Consider the following 17,592-nt stretch of genomic DNA (forward strand, 5'->3'; position numbering starts at 1 on the left):
TTTTATTAACTACTAATTAGTCATAACCTGCAATTTGAAAAACATTAAACACCTACCAGTACCCATGGTCAGAAATAAACCACAAGTCAAGAAATATCTGTAGAATTGCCATTTAACTCCTCTTTTTGTAGTTATTAGTTCAAAGCTTAATATTATTATTTTTTTATTCCAACATAATAAGGGAAAGTAGAAGAGAGGAAAAGATGGCAACAGCAGCTATTGAAGAGGTGCTTTGTGAAGGGGAAAAGGAAGGAAGAGCATGTTACATACATACTGAGGCTTAGAAGAGTTGAATAACTTGCCCAAAGAAGGGCTGGGATTAAAACCCAAATCTACATGACTCCAAAGTTTGTAATTTTTACATAGGTTAGAGAATAGTCTACAGGAATATAGTTAATATTTCTAAAATGCATCTGTCTGATGATACTACACTAAAAACCTCTCAAAGGTAGAAAAAAAATCTTAAAATAATTAAATCAGGAGACTATTAGATAAACTTTTTATAGATTTCTAAACAAGAACATACACTGAATGGTAGATTCCCAGGCTGTCAGCTGGGAATGTTTTCTTGAGTTCCCTTTAAGGAAAGGAGGAGTCATTTCCTAGGGCTGCCATAAGAAAGTACCATACAGCCTTCTCCCCTGTGTCTATACACAAATCTCCCACTTTCTCTTATAAAGGAACTAGTCATTGGACTCATTTGATTATGTCTGCAGAGACCTTACTTCAAAATAAGATGATATTCACAGGTACTGGGGTTATGACTTGAATATGTCTTTTCTAGGGACACAACTCAACCCACTACAAGCAGACAGAAATGGATAAATCTAGGATGTCAACTATACAGTTCTCAAAAATTGGAAAGTTACAAAGATACACAGCAGCTCAGTTCAACTTCAAATGGCAACAGGGAATGGATGGAACAGTGTTAAACTTCCTCCATCTCAGTTCTTTGATAGCATTTACAACAGTATAACAAAAATGCAAACCAAAATAAAGTAAAATTAATTGTCAAGAAGGATTCATTCTGTGTTCAATTTATACTATCATGCTGAAAGAGCCATTTAGATGCCTTATAAAAATTTTTTTTTCTGTTTGAAGGAATTTTTAAAATCAGTGTTTATTTAAGTTGCTGATGATCCGTTTCACCATTCCCTAATCACAGCAAAAAAAGATGTTAAGCCAGAATTACAGTTTTCCATCATGCAAAACAAAACTTATACAAAACACTGGCATATTCCTTTATATAGTTAGGAAGATCAATTTTTTTCTGTTTCACACTTTCAGACCACATTGCTCAAAGTAAGAAAAGGCAAATGTAATCAAGCTTGATAAGCCAAGAAGCAGACAAATGACACGAAAAGAAATAATTTGAGGAGTAAAGATATTAAATTACCACCACGACGCTCTGAATAATAAAAGCACGGAGTCAAAAGCAGTTCAGTTTCTTAAGACCAAGAGGCATTTCAACAGCTTTACTAAAGACCAGAAGTCAGTGTTTATTTTTTGTAAGAACTTTAATGTGAATAAATTAAGAAATTATACTTTTAAAAATCTCGCTTCGAAATACAGTAGGAATACAGATGGATTCTCTGATACTTCGTGCCCTACATTAACTTGTGGGGCCACAGTACCAAAGTAAGAGGGAAATAGTGTGCCTCTCTGTTTAGTTGTGGTAGCTACTTTTTATTACATGGGCAATATAATTCATTGTTTCTTATGTAACTGCTAACCTATCTTAAATTTTAATAGCCATCCATAAACAAACAAATGATATCACTTGTTCCAAGTTAGGTGTAACTTACAGATGGAAAACCCTGCAAAATGACTTGCAATAAATTAAAATAATCCTTAAGGAAAAGTGGAATATAGCTAGAAAAAGATTAGAGATAAGAGATAACTTACTTGTAAAACCCTTTACGGCAAAAGAGAACTGCCTGCATCTATATTCTAGGAAGGAAAAATCTTGAAAATTAGGATGCATTCAAATGCCACAAATATATCAGAACATACCATACTGCTAAAAATGTTTCAGTTAACGTGATTTTAAAAATTTATCTCCATTGAAACCTTTATTTAAAATTGTTTGGCTTTGTGGAAAAAAACTGCAAACAAATGAATATGGTGTCCATTTGATGTCAAGTATTTCATGAACAGAGGGATAAATCTGGAATTTTTATCTTTGCCCTATATACATTGTACATTGAAGAAAATCTTTTGGAACTGAGCTAATAAAAGGCTAAATTAAGACACAATTTTAGTGCTCTGGGAACCTCAGCAGCACTACTACCCCGAGGCAAAAAGCCTAAATGATTCCATGAACAGGTAATAAACGGTAACAATGGCCAGAGACTGGACTCAGTTGATATTTCTTTATTCATTGGTATTTACTATGAAATTAAAATGTTAGAAGCTGCAGGATATACAAGGATGAACCAGATATGTACTTGCCCTGCAAGAGTTTAGAGAATTATCTATGATGGGAAAAACTACACAGGAGGAAAGAGAGTAAGAAATGCTACAGCACTTAAGTAGCTTCCAGATATATTTTGTGAAAATTCCAGATAACAGTAATTAAACTGGCCCTGATATGCAAGATAACCATTTCCCCTATCTAAAAAGTTGTTTTTGTGACAGAAGACACATAAAACAGTGCTTGTTCTCTTTATAAAAATAGGAATAAATCTTCATTTTCTAAAAGAGAAAAAGGTACATTTTCCTCTGAATTAAAAAATCCTATTTTAAGCTAGGAAAAGAGAACACCTATTAAGATATATTTCACCTGCTATAAATGTGGTTCACCTCACAATTCCCCAGCAAAAGGAAAAACTAGGATATTCTTTCTCTGACAAGATTGCCTTATGCTGTTGGCATTGCTACTTTGAAAACTGAAACTCTAATTTTATTTCTACAGCTACCTTCCAGCTTTCTATTGTCTCATCTACTAAACCCCAGTTACCATTACAGTTCAATTTCCCAGTTACCATTACAGTTCAATTTCCTAGTTTGTTATTTTCTCTGAGAAAAATGAACAGGAGCAAAAAAAAAAAAAAGAGCAGAAAAGAAAGGAGGAGAGACAAGAACAGAACACATCAATCCTGAAAAAGTGAGACTCAAGAAACTAAAAAGCAAGTGAAGAAAAAAGGAACAGACAACGGGCAGAGTTGGGGTGAGAGAGGCAGACAGAGAGTCAGGAGGCGTTGAGAGGTCAAAGCCCTCTGTCCACTTGAATTGTTAGCTTATTTGCCCTCATTAAATATTGCCTTGTCTCTGTTATCACCTGCTCAATACTGCCCTTTAGAAAATTGGTTGGCAAAGGCAGATATGACACGAAGTGGCAATGACCTGGCTAATATGAACCTTTTGGAAAGGAACACATATTCTTGAGCCCAGATGAGTCAATACTAGATGTTTTCTGCTTGCACATTCAATCTACAGGGTTCTAAAATCTAAACAAAATTCAGTCATAGCCGTGTGCCTTTCAAAAATACTAGATTTCACTTAATATTATAGATGTGCTGTTGAATAAACAAAAGCTTGGAACACAAATGATGAGAAAGCTAAAAAATATAATTGGGCAGGGGTGAAATAAGTTAACAAGGCCAAGGCATTTTGGCCAGATTGCAATTTGGGAAATATCTGAACTCTCACAAATGTCATAGGGTGTGAGAACTGAAAATATTTCCATCTGCCTAAACTAAAGGAACTATTGCTCCTCATTCATGCTAATCCCATGCTGTTCTCCAAGTTATTAAGACTATTTGGCTGCTTGAGAAGAAAACCTGTCTATTCTTCCCCTGAAAGGGTAATTTTAAAGCCACTTGGGTAAATGGCTGAGTGACAAAGCAAAGCAAAATTTAATATCATTGAGGGAGCTACTAGAAATTGTCTCTTCTTATCTACTCTACTTACAACAGAGGAAAATATCTATGACACACAGTATAGAACTTGGATGATAAAATGGTATAAGAATCATGGAACATTATGCCTTTTTCATTGAAAAATACATGGTTCATTGGCGGCAGAGTAGGACTAGCACACAGATCTTCTGACTGTTAATCCAACAGTCTCTACACTGTGCATCAGTATCCATAAATTCTGGCATATTTGGGACTGAGAGAAAGCAAACGAGAGAACATTAACTCAACTATTGTTTCTGGTAGTATTACCTACCGCATTCCAAACCTATACCACTAATACTAAATGTTAAAGTCTTAGATACAATTTACTGACTAGAAATAATATTCTGAAGAATGAGAATTTAGTTCCCTTATATACTTCCACACTTTCCCTCTCAATCTTCTCTCAAAATATAATTTTACCACAAACTTTTTGTTAAATCAACACTCATATACACATATTATAAATTCTTAGTGCTAAACCACATAGTATACTATGACTATGATTACACTGTTTCCTGTACAGTTTTGGATTCCCTACAGATAATCATTGCCTTTTTTTTTTTTCACTTGCTTAATTTTCAATGTACCTAGAACATTTCATTCTCAAATTCTGTAAAGAACAGAATCTGCTAACATCTCTTGCTTAATACAGTATCCTTCCCATTCTCTTTATCATTGTGGGTTGATGTTTTCTTTTTATTCCTTATTGCTATTTTAGTGACATTTCAAGAAGAGAAGATAAATGCATGTGTTCAATCAACTATATTTAACAAGGAGCTAGAGACTGATTTTTAACGCCTGTATGCAATATTGAAACATTAACGATGTTAACAAATGCCCAAAGTCATGAAAGACAGTACCATGACAGTTAAGTAGGTGTGGAAGAATTTACAAATTGGTTTTGATTATTGAGGAAAATAACAGGTCAAAAATATAAGTCAGAATTTTCATCTTCATTTTTTCAAGAGAAGGGTTTGGATTTTAGTTTAATATAAATCTTTCTCATTATCTCCAAATTCTAGATTAACGTTTCTCAAACTTTACTGTGCTTACGACTCATCCTGGGAGCTTGTTACACTACAGATTATGTTTAAGTCTTCATTTCTAACAAGCCCCCAGATGATACCAATGATTTTGGTCTAAGAATTACACTCTGACTAGCAAGGCTTTAGAAAGTATCATTTAACCGTGTTACAAGAAGGGTAGAAACTGGAAGAGACCTACTCAAACATGGAAAATATTCTTAGCACATACCTTAAGTTTTCCAATTCATGTTTCTAAGCACAAGTTCCCTACCAGAGAAAGCACAATGTCATCCAAAGGAAGAGGAACAGGCATTCCAGGTCAATGCTCACAATCCATGGTCAACTAGACTCTCACTTAACCAGTTTTTCTGCACCAAATCAGCTGTGAACAAAAAGATCACGTGGAGTACTGGGGAACTGCATAGCATGTATGTTTCAAGGCTTCTATTCTGACACCAACCCCAACTGGCATTGTGCAATACATTTCAAGTCTGACGCTAACCACTCAAAGTTAGTACAGACCCCACAAGTTAAGGACTTCAGGGCTCCACAAGACTGCTGTCACTTCAGAAGCCAGCCACAAGTGGCCTCCCAGGTCACCGGCATATCTGACTAAATAGCTAAATATGGGGGCTTCTAATGACCACCCTCAGGATTGATAACTCTATAGAACGATTCACAGAACTCAGAAAAGTGCTATACTTACAATTATAGCTGTATTATAAAGAATACAAACCAGACCATCCAAATGAAAGGAAGCATGGGGCAAGGTCCCGAAGGGTCCCAAACAGTGTCTGTGTTCTTTCCCCGTGAAATCCGGGCATGTTACCCTTCCAGCACATCAGTGTGTTCACCAACCAGGAAGCTCCAGTGAGCTCAGTGCCCAGTTGCTATTGGGATTTTGGTCATGTGATTGAACTCAGTCTCCAGGGAAGTTGGGCTGATATCATGTGGCTCAAAGCCCTAACATTCTAATCACATTGGTCTTTTCAGCTGACCAGCCCCCTCCTGATGCTATCTAGGGGCCCATCATCAGTCACTTTATTAACATAAACTTAGATGTTGTCCAAAGGGCTCATAAATAACAAAGACATTCCTATATATCCATAGCCCAGGACAAAGACCAGTCAAATTACTATACAACAGCTTCCATTCATTATATTTGGTAAATTTCACTGCATTCCCTTTTATCTTAATTAAGATATAAATACATTCTTATTAGAAATGAGTTAAGAGAGAAAGTGAGGTGATAAAGACAAACAATTTTAAAAACTGAATTCTAGTTTGTCTCCTCACTAACCTGGCAAAATGTACATGACAAATCACTGTACCTCACTGAGTCTTAGTTTCCTCCCAATATCAGTAAGGGACTGAATTGAATAACCTCCCTAGCAATTTCTGACTTTAATATTTTATAATCCCATGAGTTTACAAAATCTGCTTTATTCATTTGCCCAGTTATGGAGTGATTTTGCTAGCTGCCAACAATATCGCCTCCTAGGCTGGTCAAAATGAAGGCTATTAGAAATATCTTTGTGGTAATTATAGTAAAATGATATTCCAACAGTCAAGTCAAATGATGGGGGGCGGAAAAAAGGTTATAGTATAAGCTTGCCCTGAGCTGCATAATTTTCTAAGCCCTATTCTCTAAATTATCTTCTTCCCTAACTTTAAAAACTAAAAATTGGGCTTCCCTGGTGGCGCAGTGGTTGAGAGTCCGCCTGCCGATGCAGGGGGCACGGGTTCGTGCACCAGTCTGGTAAGATCTCACATGCCACGGAGCGGCTAGGCCTGTGAGCCATGGCCACTGAGCCTGCGCGTCCAGAGCCTGTGCTCCGCAACGGGAGAGGCCACAACAGTGAAAGGCCTGCATACCGCAAAAAAAAAAAGCAAAAACAAAAAAAAACAACTAAAAACTAAGTCTAGCAATTAATTATGCAGATTTAGGAATGCAATTATTATCATTTTCTAGGACTTTACTGCAGACATTATGGATTTGGAGTTAAAGCCAAATTCCATACCTACCTGTGTCAAGGAAGGCAAAACAATATGAAACTATTTAATCCACCATAAATTAAGAAGAACATAAAATTAGACAGAGCCCACTAAACTTAATTATCAGTTATCCTTCATCTGTCTTTCTCATTCCAACTCTATTGTTATTTGAACAGCAAATATCTTATTGTATGAAATAAGAAACTCGTGTTATCTCTAGTATCAGAAGTATGACAAAGCTGTCTGCATAATTCCAATAAATGGAATAATTTTATACACATATTGAAGAAATCAGAAAAGGTACAACAATCAGGGTTCATTTTGCTATTTCTCTTTCCTGAACAGGACAAGCAGAATACTACAATGAATATCTATTGTGAATTTACAGGGATTCAGTTGGAAAATAATTCATGTTAAACAGAGGTTCTCAACATCATTAACAGCGACTGAGAAACTGGGCCAGCGTGCATGAGAGCATACATCATAGAGGTCATGTGTGTTAATGAGAAAAAGAACATTTATTAGCTCACAATTTAAAATATAAAGCATTTCTCCCTCAATGGCTTAAAATGGAACAATATCCTGTACCTGAGGACAGGAGAAGGCAGTGCCCTCAATTAGATGAACAACTCTCCTGGTCCCCAAACTTTTATTGTTGTAGCTGAAATTTATCATTCTGATTTTATTTTTAGATTGTGACATCTTTGTTGTTGTGGACAGAGAGCAGAACATAACCCATCCTATATCACTGTCTACACAGGACAGTTGTGTACCTTTTTTTCTTTAAGTTTAAAAATGTACACATTTTCTAAGTTCTAATTACTCAGTAGCTGAAGCACCCTATTTCCTAACTGTTGTGTGAGCTCTGATCAATGTTTTATGTTTGCATGTTTGTTTTGAGATCAAAAAAGACAGAAAAATGTTTTCAAATATAATTTAAAAAAATCAGTGTCTTAAGAAAGATGTCCATTAGAAACTGCTCTTTTATTATACAAATGAGAAATAAGCAAAAGCACTGATTTTAAAAAGAGGTGACATATTACATAATTATGGTACTATATAATAAATTCGTAAGTTACCAAGAAGTAACTTACTTTTCTGATACATCCCCCACCTATTCCCCCAACCCCCTCCCAGGCTAAATAAGTGGAGTAGATAGCCATGACTCCAGACCACACAGCAGTGACTCTTAGGTCAAAAACTCCAGGAATAACTCTGTGACACCATGGGTTACCTTTAAAATACTGAGAAGCTATTCCCTGTAAAAGGGCAACAATTGTTGGATTATATTTTTTAAAAGAAAAATACAAATGCCCTATCCTGTCTACATTTTAAAAATCTCACCTTGGATCATTTTACAAACATTTATTTCTTAGAAATTTATTTCCTTTGCTTCCAAGTTTCTTGTTCCACTGATTTCAAATGAAAGCATTCTTTACAGACACTTCTTACTGAGGCTAAGAGAAGGAATAATACCTTTAATGAAAATGGCTCTCACAATTGAAGGACACCAAAGTAAACTGAAACCACACCCAATAACTTTCAGCAGGGCCATTAGGAGACTCAGGATATCTACCTTGCTCTCCACTGTGGGAAAATACACTCTTGTTTTAAATGATAACAGTAGTAATCATGTCGTGCCTTAAGAGAAACCAACTCAGATACTGTATATTCAAAACTACTCTTATTCACAAACTAATGATGTAATCAAATCTTTAAAACAGTTTTATTTTATTCATTCTTTACCCTGACTTGTTTTGTAAAACTTTTTAGAAATTATAATTTCTGTTTTAGTGTCATAACATATACTGCAACCTTGTCAAATGAGGAGATTTAATTGCTGGACTAACAAAACCTCCACACTGTAAGACAATTTTGCTTGCAAGGCAAACCCACCACGTTATGAAGTCCACAACATTTACTAGGCAAAAGGAGCCAAAACTATGAGTGCAAATAACACTTCTTTATGCATCTCCACTATTTGCCTTTAGTGACAATGTGCCAGTCTCCCTGAATAACTATTTATTCCTTTTCCTACAATACTTCTAAGTCAATACACAATCCCTCCACAATCAATTTAAATTTCAAGTTAGCAATATTTATTTAGTGCCTATTTGCCAGGCACAACAGTAAGTGTAGTCTGACCTCCATATCCACGGGTTCCATATCTGCAGAGTCAACCAACCACAGATCATGTAATATGTTTACGATCCATGGTTGAATCCCATGGATAAGGAGGCCAACTAAAGGACTTGGGCATCCATGAATGTTGGTATCTGGGGGTAGGCGAGAAACAGGAACCAATACCGCCCCCCTGATACCAAGGAATGACTGTACTGGGGATAGAAGCATTGAGCAAGACAGATGACAATTCTGCCCTCATGGATCTTAAGAGTTGAAAAGCCATGTAAGCCAGAAGTTGGATATATTTGGAGAGTTTGCAAAGGAAGAAATCATGCCTTCCATAGAGAAGCAGATCATAACGCTGACTGGTAGAGTAGCTTAAATACAACTTGTCCACCCCCAGAATCATCCTTTCCCTTGTGCTCCCATAGTTTTCACTTCTTTTCCCCCTTTCTTACTATTCAAAATACTTACCACTGCTTATTTAAGGGTTGCTCAGGGAAATACATTAAACCCACAGTGGGTGGAAGTTCTGGAGGACTGGCTGTGTGTAACAGCAGACAAGAAAGAAACTGAATGGGTTACTTGGAGAGGGTGCTTCCCAAAGGCAAACTAGCCCTCTCAAGCTAGCACTCTCAAGTGTTTATCCACTATTCATGGGCTAATACTGAATAACAACACTGAGCAAAATACAGCCCTAAAGGCACCTGTAGTCTTGCAAAGGTGAAAGAAATTAACCAAACAATCACTGCATATATAAACACAAACAGTGATAAATGCTATGAAGGCTAAATATGAGATCCTGTTTCAGAGGGGCCAGATCTGGACTGTGGGGTCATGACGATTCCCCTGGCAAAGTACGGTTTAACTTGGAATATTAGAGCTGAGCGGGTACACTATTGCTAAATGAAGAGAAAGAAGAAGAACCTTCTGGTAGAGATGTGCACAGCGTGTGTAAAGAGTTTGAAGAAAGCCAGGCAGGGTCAACAACTAAAAGAAAGGATGAAGGTACAGTGTGGTTGGAGGCAAGGGGACTAAAGAAAGCGCTGAGAAACACAGCTAAGGAAATACACTCTGGCAAGTACTTCAAGCAAGGCCTGAAAAGCCAATTTACAGATTTAGGGCTTACTCAGTAAGAAGCTGTTTTGCTAAAATATACACATGGTATGTCTGAAGGGAATACAAGTAGTGCCTCCGAAGAGAGGAACTGAGGGGCTCTGGAGGACAGAGGTCGGAAGGAGATTTACTTTTCACTGTACAGCCAGTTGTGCCTTTTGAAATTTATCTTTGCACTTTTATTACCTGTTTAAAGGAAAACAATGTGAAATATATTGAAATCACTGGCTCTATTAGGAAGAATTGATGAGTGGGAGGGTGAAGGCTAAGAGAACAAACTGAAGGCTACTGGCAGTGGCGTGTGTAGGGTTGGGTGGCAGTGGAGATACTAAGATCAGAATGATGACAGCTTTACGAGAAGAGGTCAGCAATTCTTTCTCACGGATAGCAAAATGGAGGTCAGAGAGAGAATCTGTCAAAAATGAATCCTACATCTCTGACCTGAACCTGTATGGATGGCAGTATCACATTCACTCTGAGGAAACACTAAAAGACAGATTTGAACTGAAAGTCAGCTTGGCACATGCTTCCATTTGAGAGGCCTTTAAGGAATCCAAATAGAGAAGTCAAGTATGGATACTGGGAGTGCAAAGGAGAAAGCTGGGCTAAAGCCACACCTCTGAACCGTTAACATATAAACGATAACTAAGCCACGGGTATAAATGATATCACCTAGAGCCATCCCCTATCGCAATTTCTTTTAACATATTAGCATTAAATTGAGAAGATCGATTTCTTTTTCCAAATAACTACATTTTAATAATATATACTGATCTTGGTAAAGTCTTATCAAAAGTAAAGCAAAAACAGATCTAGGATCTCTTGAGCAACACAAAATGGAACATGAGTCAGCATGGGACTGACTTTTTGGACATCTGGATCTAATTATAAACAAGTCACGGATGGCAAATATCCACTGTAAGTATGAACATGAAAGGAATCGCCCAGGATGGATATATATGAATCAGCTGGACCACCTAAACCAGGAACTGACAAATAAGAAGATATCACAGGAACGGTGTGTCTCCTAGATGAGTCATTAGGTGAACTCACCCACTCAGTCTGACGGTGTCAAATGAGCATCAGGGCAAATGCTTAGTCTGGTCAGCACAGACATTAAAACAATACTAATGGGCTATATGGATTATGAGCCGCTTCTAATTAAGGAGCATAATTCTGTGAAGCAAAGTCCGGCGCAGTGGGAGAAACAATGTTAAAAACTCACAGGCAATTAAAAATAAAGTAGTAAATAAAAACGTAATCCCAAAGGATGGCTCTGGAACATGCTATTAGAGCAAACGCCAACGGGCAGCTGCTCTCTGGACTTGCTGGCTCTATTGTCATTTGAAGTCAAGTCAGAGTAGTTACTGAATAGTATGAAAGCCAGGACAGTTGTGTTGCTAGGGGAGATTAAAGGAATGCCAATCAAAAATAATTTTTTCTAAAGAATAAAAAAAAAAAAATCAGATGACTTCACCTCCCCAAAAAAGTGGCATAAGGACTGTTGGAAATGGCACAAAACGTTATTTAAACATAAAATGTTATTTACTAACATCACCTTTTCACACAAGAAAGGACATTTTATCACAAAAAGGTACAGATGAATGGATATAATCCCAGAATGAAGCACTGTCCCTTACCCAGAATAAATTTGGATTTATGAAGAATCTCTATGTCCTCTGAACAACCAGTAAAAACTTGGCAATTGACAAAAAAACGAAACTCTGGCGGTTTGGGCTTTTATCAAGTCACCTTGCTTAGGACATGGAGTATTAGAACGTGATGCATTGTGGGGCAGAATCCAGACTTAGGGGTTCTCTCATCTGTTGGAACTGGAGGAAAACTCCATTGCCAAAAAAATTGTTAACAAACAACAATTATACATGACAACCCAAATTCCAAGCCCTCAGTGAGCTGGAATTTACTAGACAAGCTGCATCCAAAAAGTCCTATAACTCAGAGCCTAAGAACCGCCTGAAGTTTATTCAGAGTCCAAAGGCTTCTGTGTGTCACCTAGTCTGTGTGGTGGGTAGAACCCTGGGCTTTGGACCAACCTGATTTAGATTTGAACTCTACCAGCTACTGACTTGTAGCCTCTAATTTTTACTATCACAGGGGGATCAAATGGAATAATGCAGGTAAACTACTCAGCACAGTACCTCATGTAGCTCATGGGGTGAGCGACAAAAACACCTATTGTTACTGTACTTTCACTCCTGACACCGAATTTCCAAAGTTTATGATTCTTTCCCAACTGGAAAGACAGAGACCTAACCAAGAAGGAGTGCGCAGGGCCGAGCACAGGTTGGCATCACCAAGCACTAGAAAGTTCCACGTAGGACCAGGTCAGGTCCCCACCTACCTGGGGGTAAGTATGGCTGCAGGTGAGGAGAGGAGACCAGCAGAGTCCGCCAGAACCCGGGAAGGAAGAAGGGCTGGGAACAAGCGTCTGGTGCCCCGCACGCGGAACGCAGACCTTCCCCTCATTGAGGCTGAAGCTTCCTCGCCCGGCAGACTCATTTCTTCCTGAGACCCCTGCCACCGAAGCTTCCGGTCTGGCTGAGACTATCAATCATGTTTCCCCGCCCACCTCTGGTGAGTGACGCAAACTACAGCCAATCAGATTCTGTTTCTCCCACTCTTGGGTCAACTGACTGGAGGACAGAAAACAGAGCCAATGTATCGTGACCTGATGGTGTCCTGAACGCCCAGAGCTGCCTGGGTCCCCATCCTGTCCAAAGAAAAAGCCCTACAGAGTTTCCTTTTAGTTTAAGAATGTCCCATAGCCCTCCAGTACATTCCTTTTATGTGTAAGTTAAACAAGACTGATTCAATAGTACAATCAATAAATAGTATTGATTCAATACTATTCGGCCATAAAAAAAGAACGAAATAGGAGCGGCTGGGCCCGTGAGCCACGGCCGCTGGGCCTGCGCGTCCGGAGCCTGTGCTCCGCAACGGGAGAGGCCACAACAGTGAGTGGCCCGCGTACCGCAAAAAAAAATAATAATAAAATAACGCCATTTGCAGCAACTGGAGATTATCATACCAAGCTGAAGCAAGTCGGAAAGAGAAAAATAAATACCATATGATATCACTTATATGTGGAATTTAAAATATGGCACGAATGAACCTACCTACAAAACAGAAACTGACTCATAGACACAGAGAACAGACTTGTGGTTGCCAAGGGGGAGGGGGAGCGGGAGGGAGAGGGATGGACGGGGAGTTTGGGGTTAGCAGATGCAAACTATTACGTTTAGAATGGATAAACCACAAGGTCCTACTGTACAGCACAGGGAACTATATTCAATATGCTGTAATAAACCGTAAAGGAAAAGAATATAAAAAAGAAAATCAGATGAATAGAAAAAAAAAATGGAGAGAGGATACAATGTGATACACCCACAAATGAGTTTAATAGCTAAAAATAGCTTTCAGGTAGCTAAAAATTTTAACCAAAACTTTTAACTAAAAACATAAAAGCCTATTAATTCAAAATGAATGGATCTGGACCATCCTTGTTACTATAACAAACCCTTTTATGAGAACTGGGAAGCATAACATCAATGTGTATAGGAAAAATCAGAAAACGCATCAGTAACATTTATGAATGTCCCAACAAAAAAAGATCTATCCTATGGGTCACTGCAATGCATGCTTTCCTTAGGCACAGCTCCTATCTCCTCTCTTTTCTCTCCTATTATGAGCTTCAGAGACACCTCAGTCTTAATCCTGCCTTACTCTCTGGTACTGAAATCACATTAGAGGCTTTACCCCTCCCCCAGGCCCATTTTTTCCAGGAAACATTTATGGAACAACAAAGTAAGGACCTCTGAAAACGTGCTCTTCCATAAAAGCAACCAAAACATGACTGTTAAACTCTTTCACAATTCTACAAATTAACCAAAGGTTTCAAATAATCTGAGAGGCACCTACTGAACAAAAAATGGATGAATCTTGCTAAGAACTATGAACTTAGTGGCATTTTAAACTGTCATTTTGTTAAACAATCTGGCAGTCCTTGAAAATGTTAAACACAGAGTTATCCTATGACCCAGCAATCCCACTCCTAGGTATATACCTAGAGAGTTGAAAACATAATGTCCACACAAAAACCTCGACACCAATGTTCATAGCAGCATATTCATAATAGGCAAAAGGAGAAATAACCCAAATCTCCAGCAACTGATGAATGGTTAAATAAAATATGATATATCTATACAATAGAATTTTATTTGACAATAAAAAGAAATGAAGTTCTGACATATGCTACAATCTCAGGAACCTTGAAAACATGCTGAGTGAAAGAAGCCAGTCATAATAGGTCAAATATTGTATGACTCCATCTATATGAACTGACCAGAATAGGCAAATCCATAGAAAGAAAGTAAAAGTAGATTAGCGCTTGCTAGAGCTGCAGGAGAAGAGAATAGGAAACGAATCTAAAGAGCATGGGCTTCTCCTTGGGATGATGAAAATGTTCTGAAATTGCAGAGTGGTGATAACTGACCAACTTTGTGAATATACAAAAACCCACTGAATTATACACTTTAAAACACTGACATTTATAGTATAAGAATTGTATCTCAATAAAGTTCTTTTTAAAAACATTTCAGTAGATGACAGTTTTCACCTGAGGCAAAAATACCATTTAAAGAAGACATTTTAACGTGAAAATATGAAGACAATCATGTATTTTGAGTTTAGCAGAAGTCACCTGACAGATTTATTGGCTTCCAACTTTATTCATTCTACAAATTCCATCTGGGAAGATAAGCTCACAATAGCAAGCATTGTGGGTGGGAGAGAGAGAGAGTGTAGAGTGGTATTATTACCAAATGCTTATATTAGTTTATTATCAAATGCTTACACTTAGTCATCAAACACATATAGTTTTTTTAAGTGTTTCACATGGAATAACTCAATGAATTCTCAAAGTAACTCTAGCCGGTTGTTCCTGTTATTAACTCCATAGGGAAACAAAAACAGGGTTAACTAGGCCAAGGTCACAAATGTAGTAACTGATGGGGCTGAAATCTGCATCTAGGCTGACTGGCTCCAGAGCCTGTGCTTTTAACCACATGCCATGCTGCTTTTGTAATAAGAACTTTTGAGGAACATGTTAAAAGCAATACAATAAGCAATTATGTTGAAGACATCACAAATATATAACACAGGAAAATTTTTTTTAAAAAAAGAGAAACAAAAACAATTTCCTAATGTTTTCTAAATAGCTTCTCATAGCTGGGGATATAATTTCCAGTTAGAACATCATGTGTAATTCAACTTAGACAGAAAGGAAGATCATGTGCTCTGAAACTCTGTTAAATGACTTGGAGAGTGGCTCTAATGATGAAAACACTGATGATGAAGATACATGTAAAAAACTGAAACTTTCTTCATGACGGGTAACAGCAGAAAAAAGAAATAAATTTAAAATAATAAATTATATATGTGATTTTAAATAACTATTGTAACAAAATTAATAAATTGTTAAATAGACATTTGAGTCACCTACAATCGTGTCTATGAAAAAACAGCAGATCACTTTATGTTCAAGGTTACTTTTCTTTGAGAGACTATATGGTATAAATAGCTAGTCACTTTTCTATTCAAACCATCCAAACAACTCCTGGTTATTCTCATACTCCATGAAGTAATACACTGTTAGTTCTCCAGTAAATTTGGATAATGTCAGAAAGCCAAACCTTAGCAGTACTTTATTTTACTTTTTATTTTATTTTTATTACTACTTTGTTTTATTAATTTTATCACACCTGCCCTTATCAAGTGGTAACTTTCAAGAAATCTTAAAATCTCATCCATGACATGGAAACGGCACAATACAATAATCCCTTTTCAGGGTTAAATATTGCATTCAAGTTTGACAAAGGCACTGATATAAACCATCATAGATACATGCTCTCTATTTTGAATTTTTAAAAAAGGCTTCTCATCATGTCTTCAAGCAATTCTTTAAATTCTCAGTCATCTCCAAGACACACAGTGTGTTCTCATCCCTAGGCAGTCAGTCCATGGGCCCTTGTTCTGACAGGCTGACAAACCTCCCTCTGTAGCTATATGCTTTCACCACAGGCAAATGAACTTCCTGGCATTAAAGAGTACATTACCGGGCTTCCCTGGTGGCGCAGGGGTTGAGAGTCCGCCTGCCGATGCAGAGGACTCGGGTTCATGCCCCGGTCCGGGAAAATCCCACATGCCGCGGAGTGCCTGGGCCCGTGAGCCATGGCCGCTGAGCCTGCGTGTCCGGAGCCTGTGCTCCGCAACGGGAGAGGCCACAGCAGTGAGAGGCCCGCGTACCGCAAAAAAAAAAAAAAAAAAAAAAAAAAAAAAAGTACATTACTAAGTCTGACAGACTTTTGCTTTCATTGGCTCTGCCACTGGGCTGGCTTTGCATGTTGCAAACAGGAAACAGAACCAACTAAGGAGAAGCAAGGTTTGGATATTTTCTGTGCTTTGTTTTACTGCCAAATACTCAAAACAGTTTTTATAACTTTGCATTTGAAGTAAAAACAATACCTATATAAATATTTATGTATGTGTGTCTACAGACATACCTATGTATATATTCATTTTATGTCATAAAAGCAAGCCTTATTGCTAATCCTGTCTCAGAAAAATGATCCTATTTATTTCAATCACTCTACTAATCTTTCTGCAGTTCACTTTTCTCCTTGTGGATGACTTGAGGTTACCTGTTCTTCTGCTTGGCTTCCATAGGACCAACTGTGCCATTTCATTAGTCACACTCCATTCCTGATGCCTGAAGAGATTATAAACACTGATGGCTTTCATGCCTTAGGAAAAGCTGTTTCCCACCAGAGAGCTGCTCTGTCTGCCTATGTTAGGGTCAGGATGTTACAGAGAAAATAGTCCCAGGGAATCTTGAGCAATCTGGCCAGCATTGCTCCTGTATAACAGGGAATGATTATAAGCACTTAAAAACAGAACTTGAGTTTTATTGATGTGCACAATGCCTAGGCCACGTGTCAGAGGACCTCAGCACAGAAAAGATTCAATCAGCATTTGTTAGACTTAAATAATAATTGCGAGAGGGAAGGCCTCAGTTCTACTGACACTTAGCTGGGATAATCCAGGTGATTTTTCATTCATTTCTCCAGATCTTTAAAATGTCTAGAAAGATCTAACTACTAGTTGTATGAAATATAGGGCACTGAGAATTAGGTTCAATGACCACATAGGGATTTAATCAGCAAAATCCAACATGTGAGAAACTTTTCACAGGACAGCTAACTTGGTTTCTTCAACAAATTAATTGTAATGAGAGAGAGAAAAAAAAAACGAGAGAGAAAGAGAGAAAAAAAGAAAGAAACTGACCAATCTATGGATTTTACAATCTATATAAAGAATATAAACAAAATTCATAATGTGGATCTTTTTTAGGA

At 37.6% G+C, this 17,592-nt stretch overlaps 1 protein-coding gene across 9 annotated transcripts in view; it reads right to left on the bottom strand.

The window, feature by feature from the left end:
- Positions 1–17,592, bottom strand: part of IMMP2L (inner mitochondrial membrane peptidase subunit 2) — a 969,308-nt gene that overhangs the window by 531,982 nt on the left and 419,734 nt on the right. Inside the window, exon 1 of one of the 9 annotated variants that reach the window (XM_079932152.1) lies at positions 12,525–14,055. The exons of the other annotated variants lie outside the window; for them this stretch is intronic. Coding sequence (XP_079788278.1) covers positions 12,525–12,682 — 158 coding nt within the window. The 5' untranslated portion in view covers positions 12,683–14,055. Of the gene's footprint in view, positions 1–12,524; positions 14,056–17,592 lie in introns of those variants that run through there. 9 annotated transcript variants of the gene reach the window in all.

Source organism: Stenella coeruleoalba (assembly GCF_951394435.1).
Source record: "Stenella coeruleoalba genome assembly, chromosome: 9".
Taxonomy (NCBI): domain Eukaryota; kingdom Metazoa; phylum Chordata; class Mammalia; order Artiodactyla; family Delphinidae; genus Stenella; species Stenella coeruleoalba.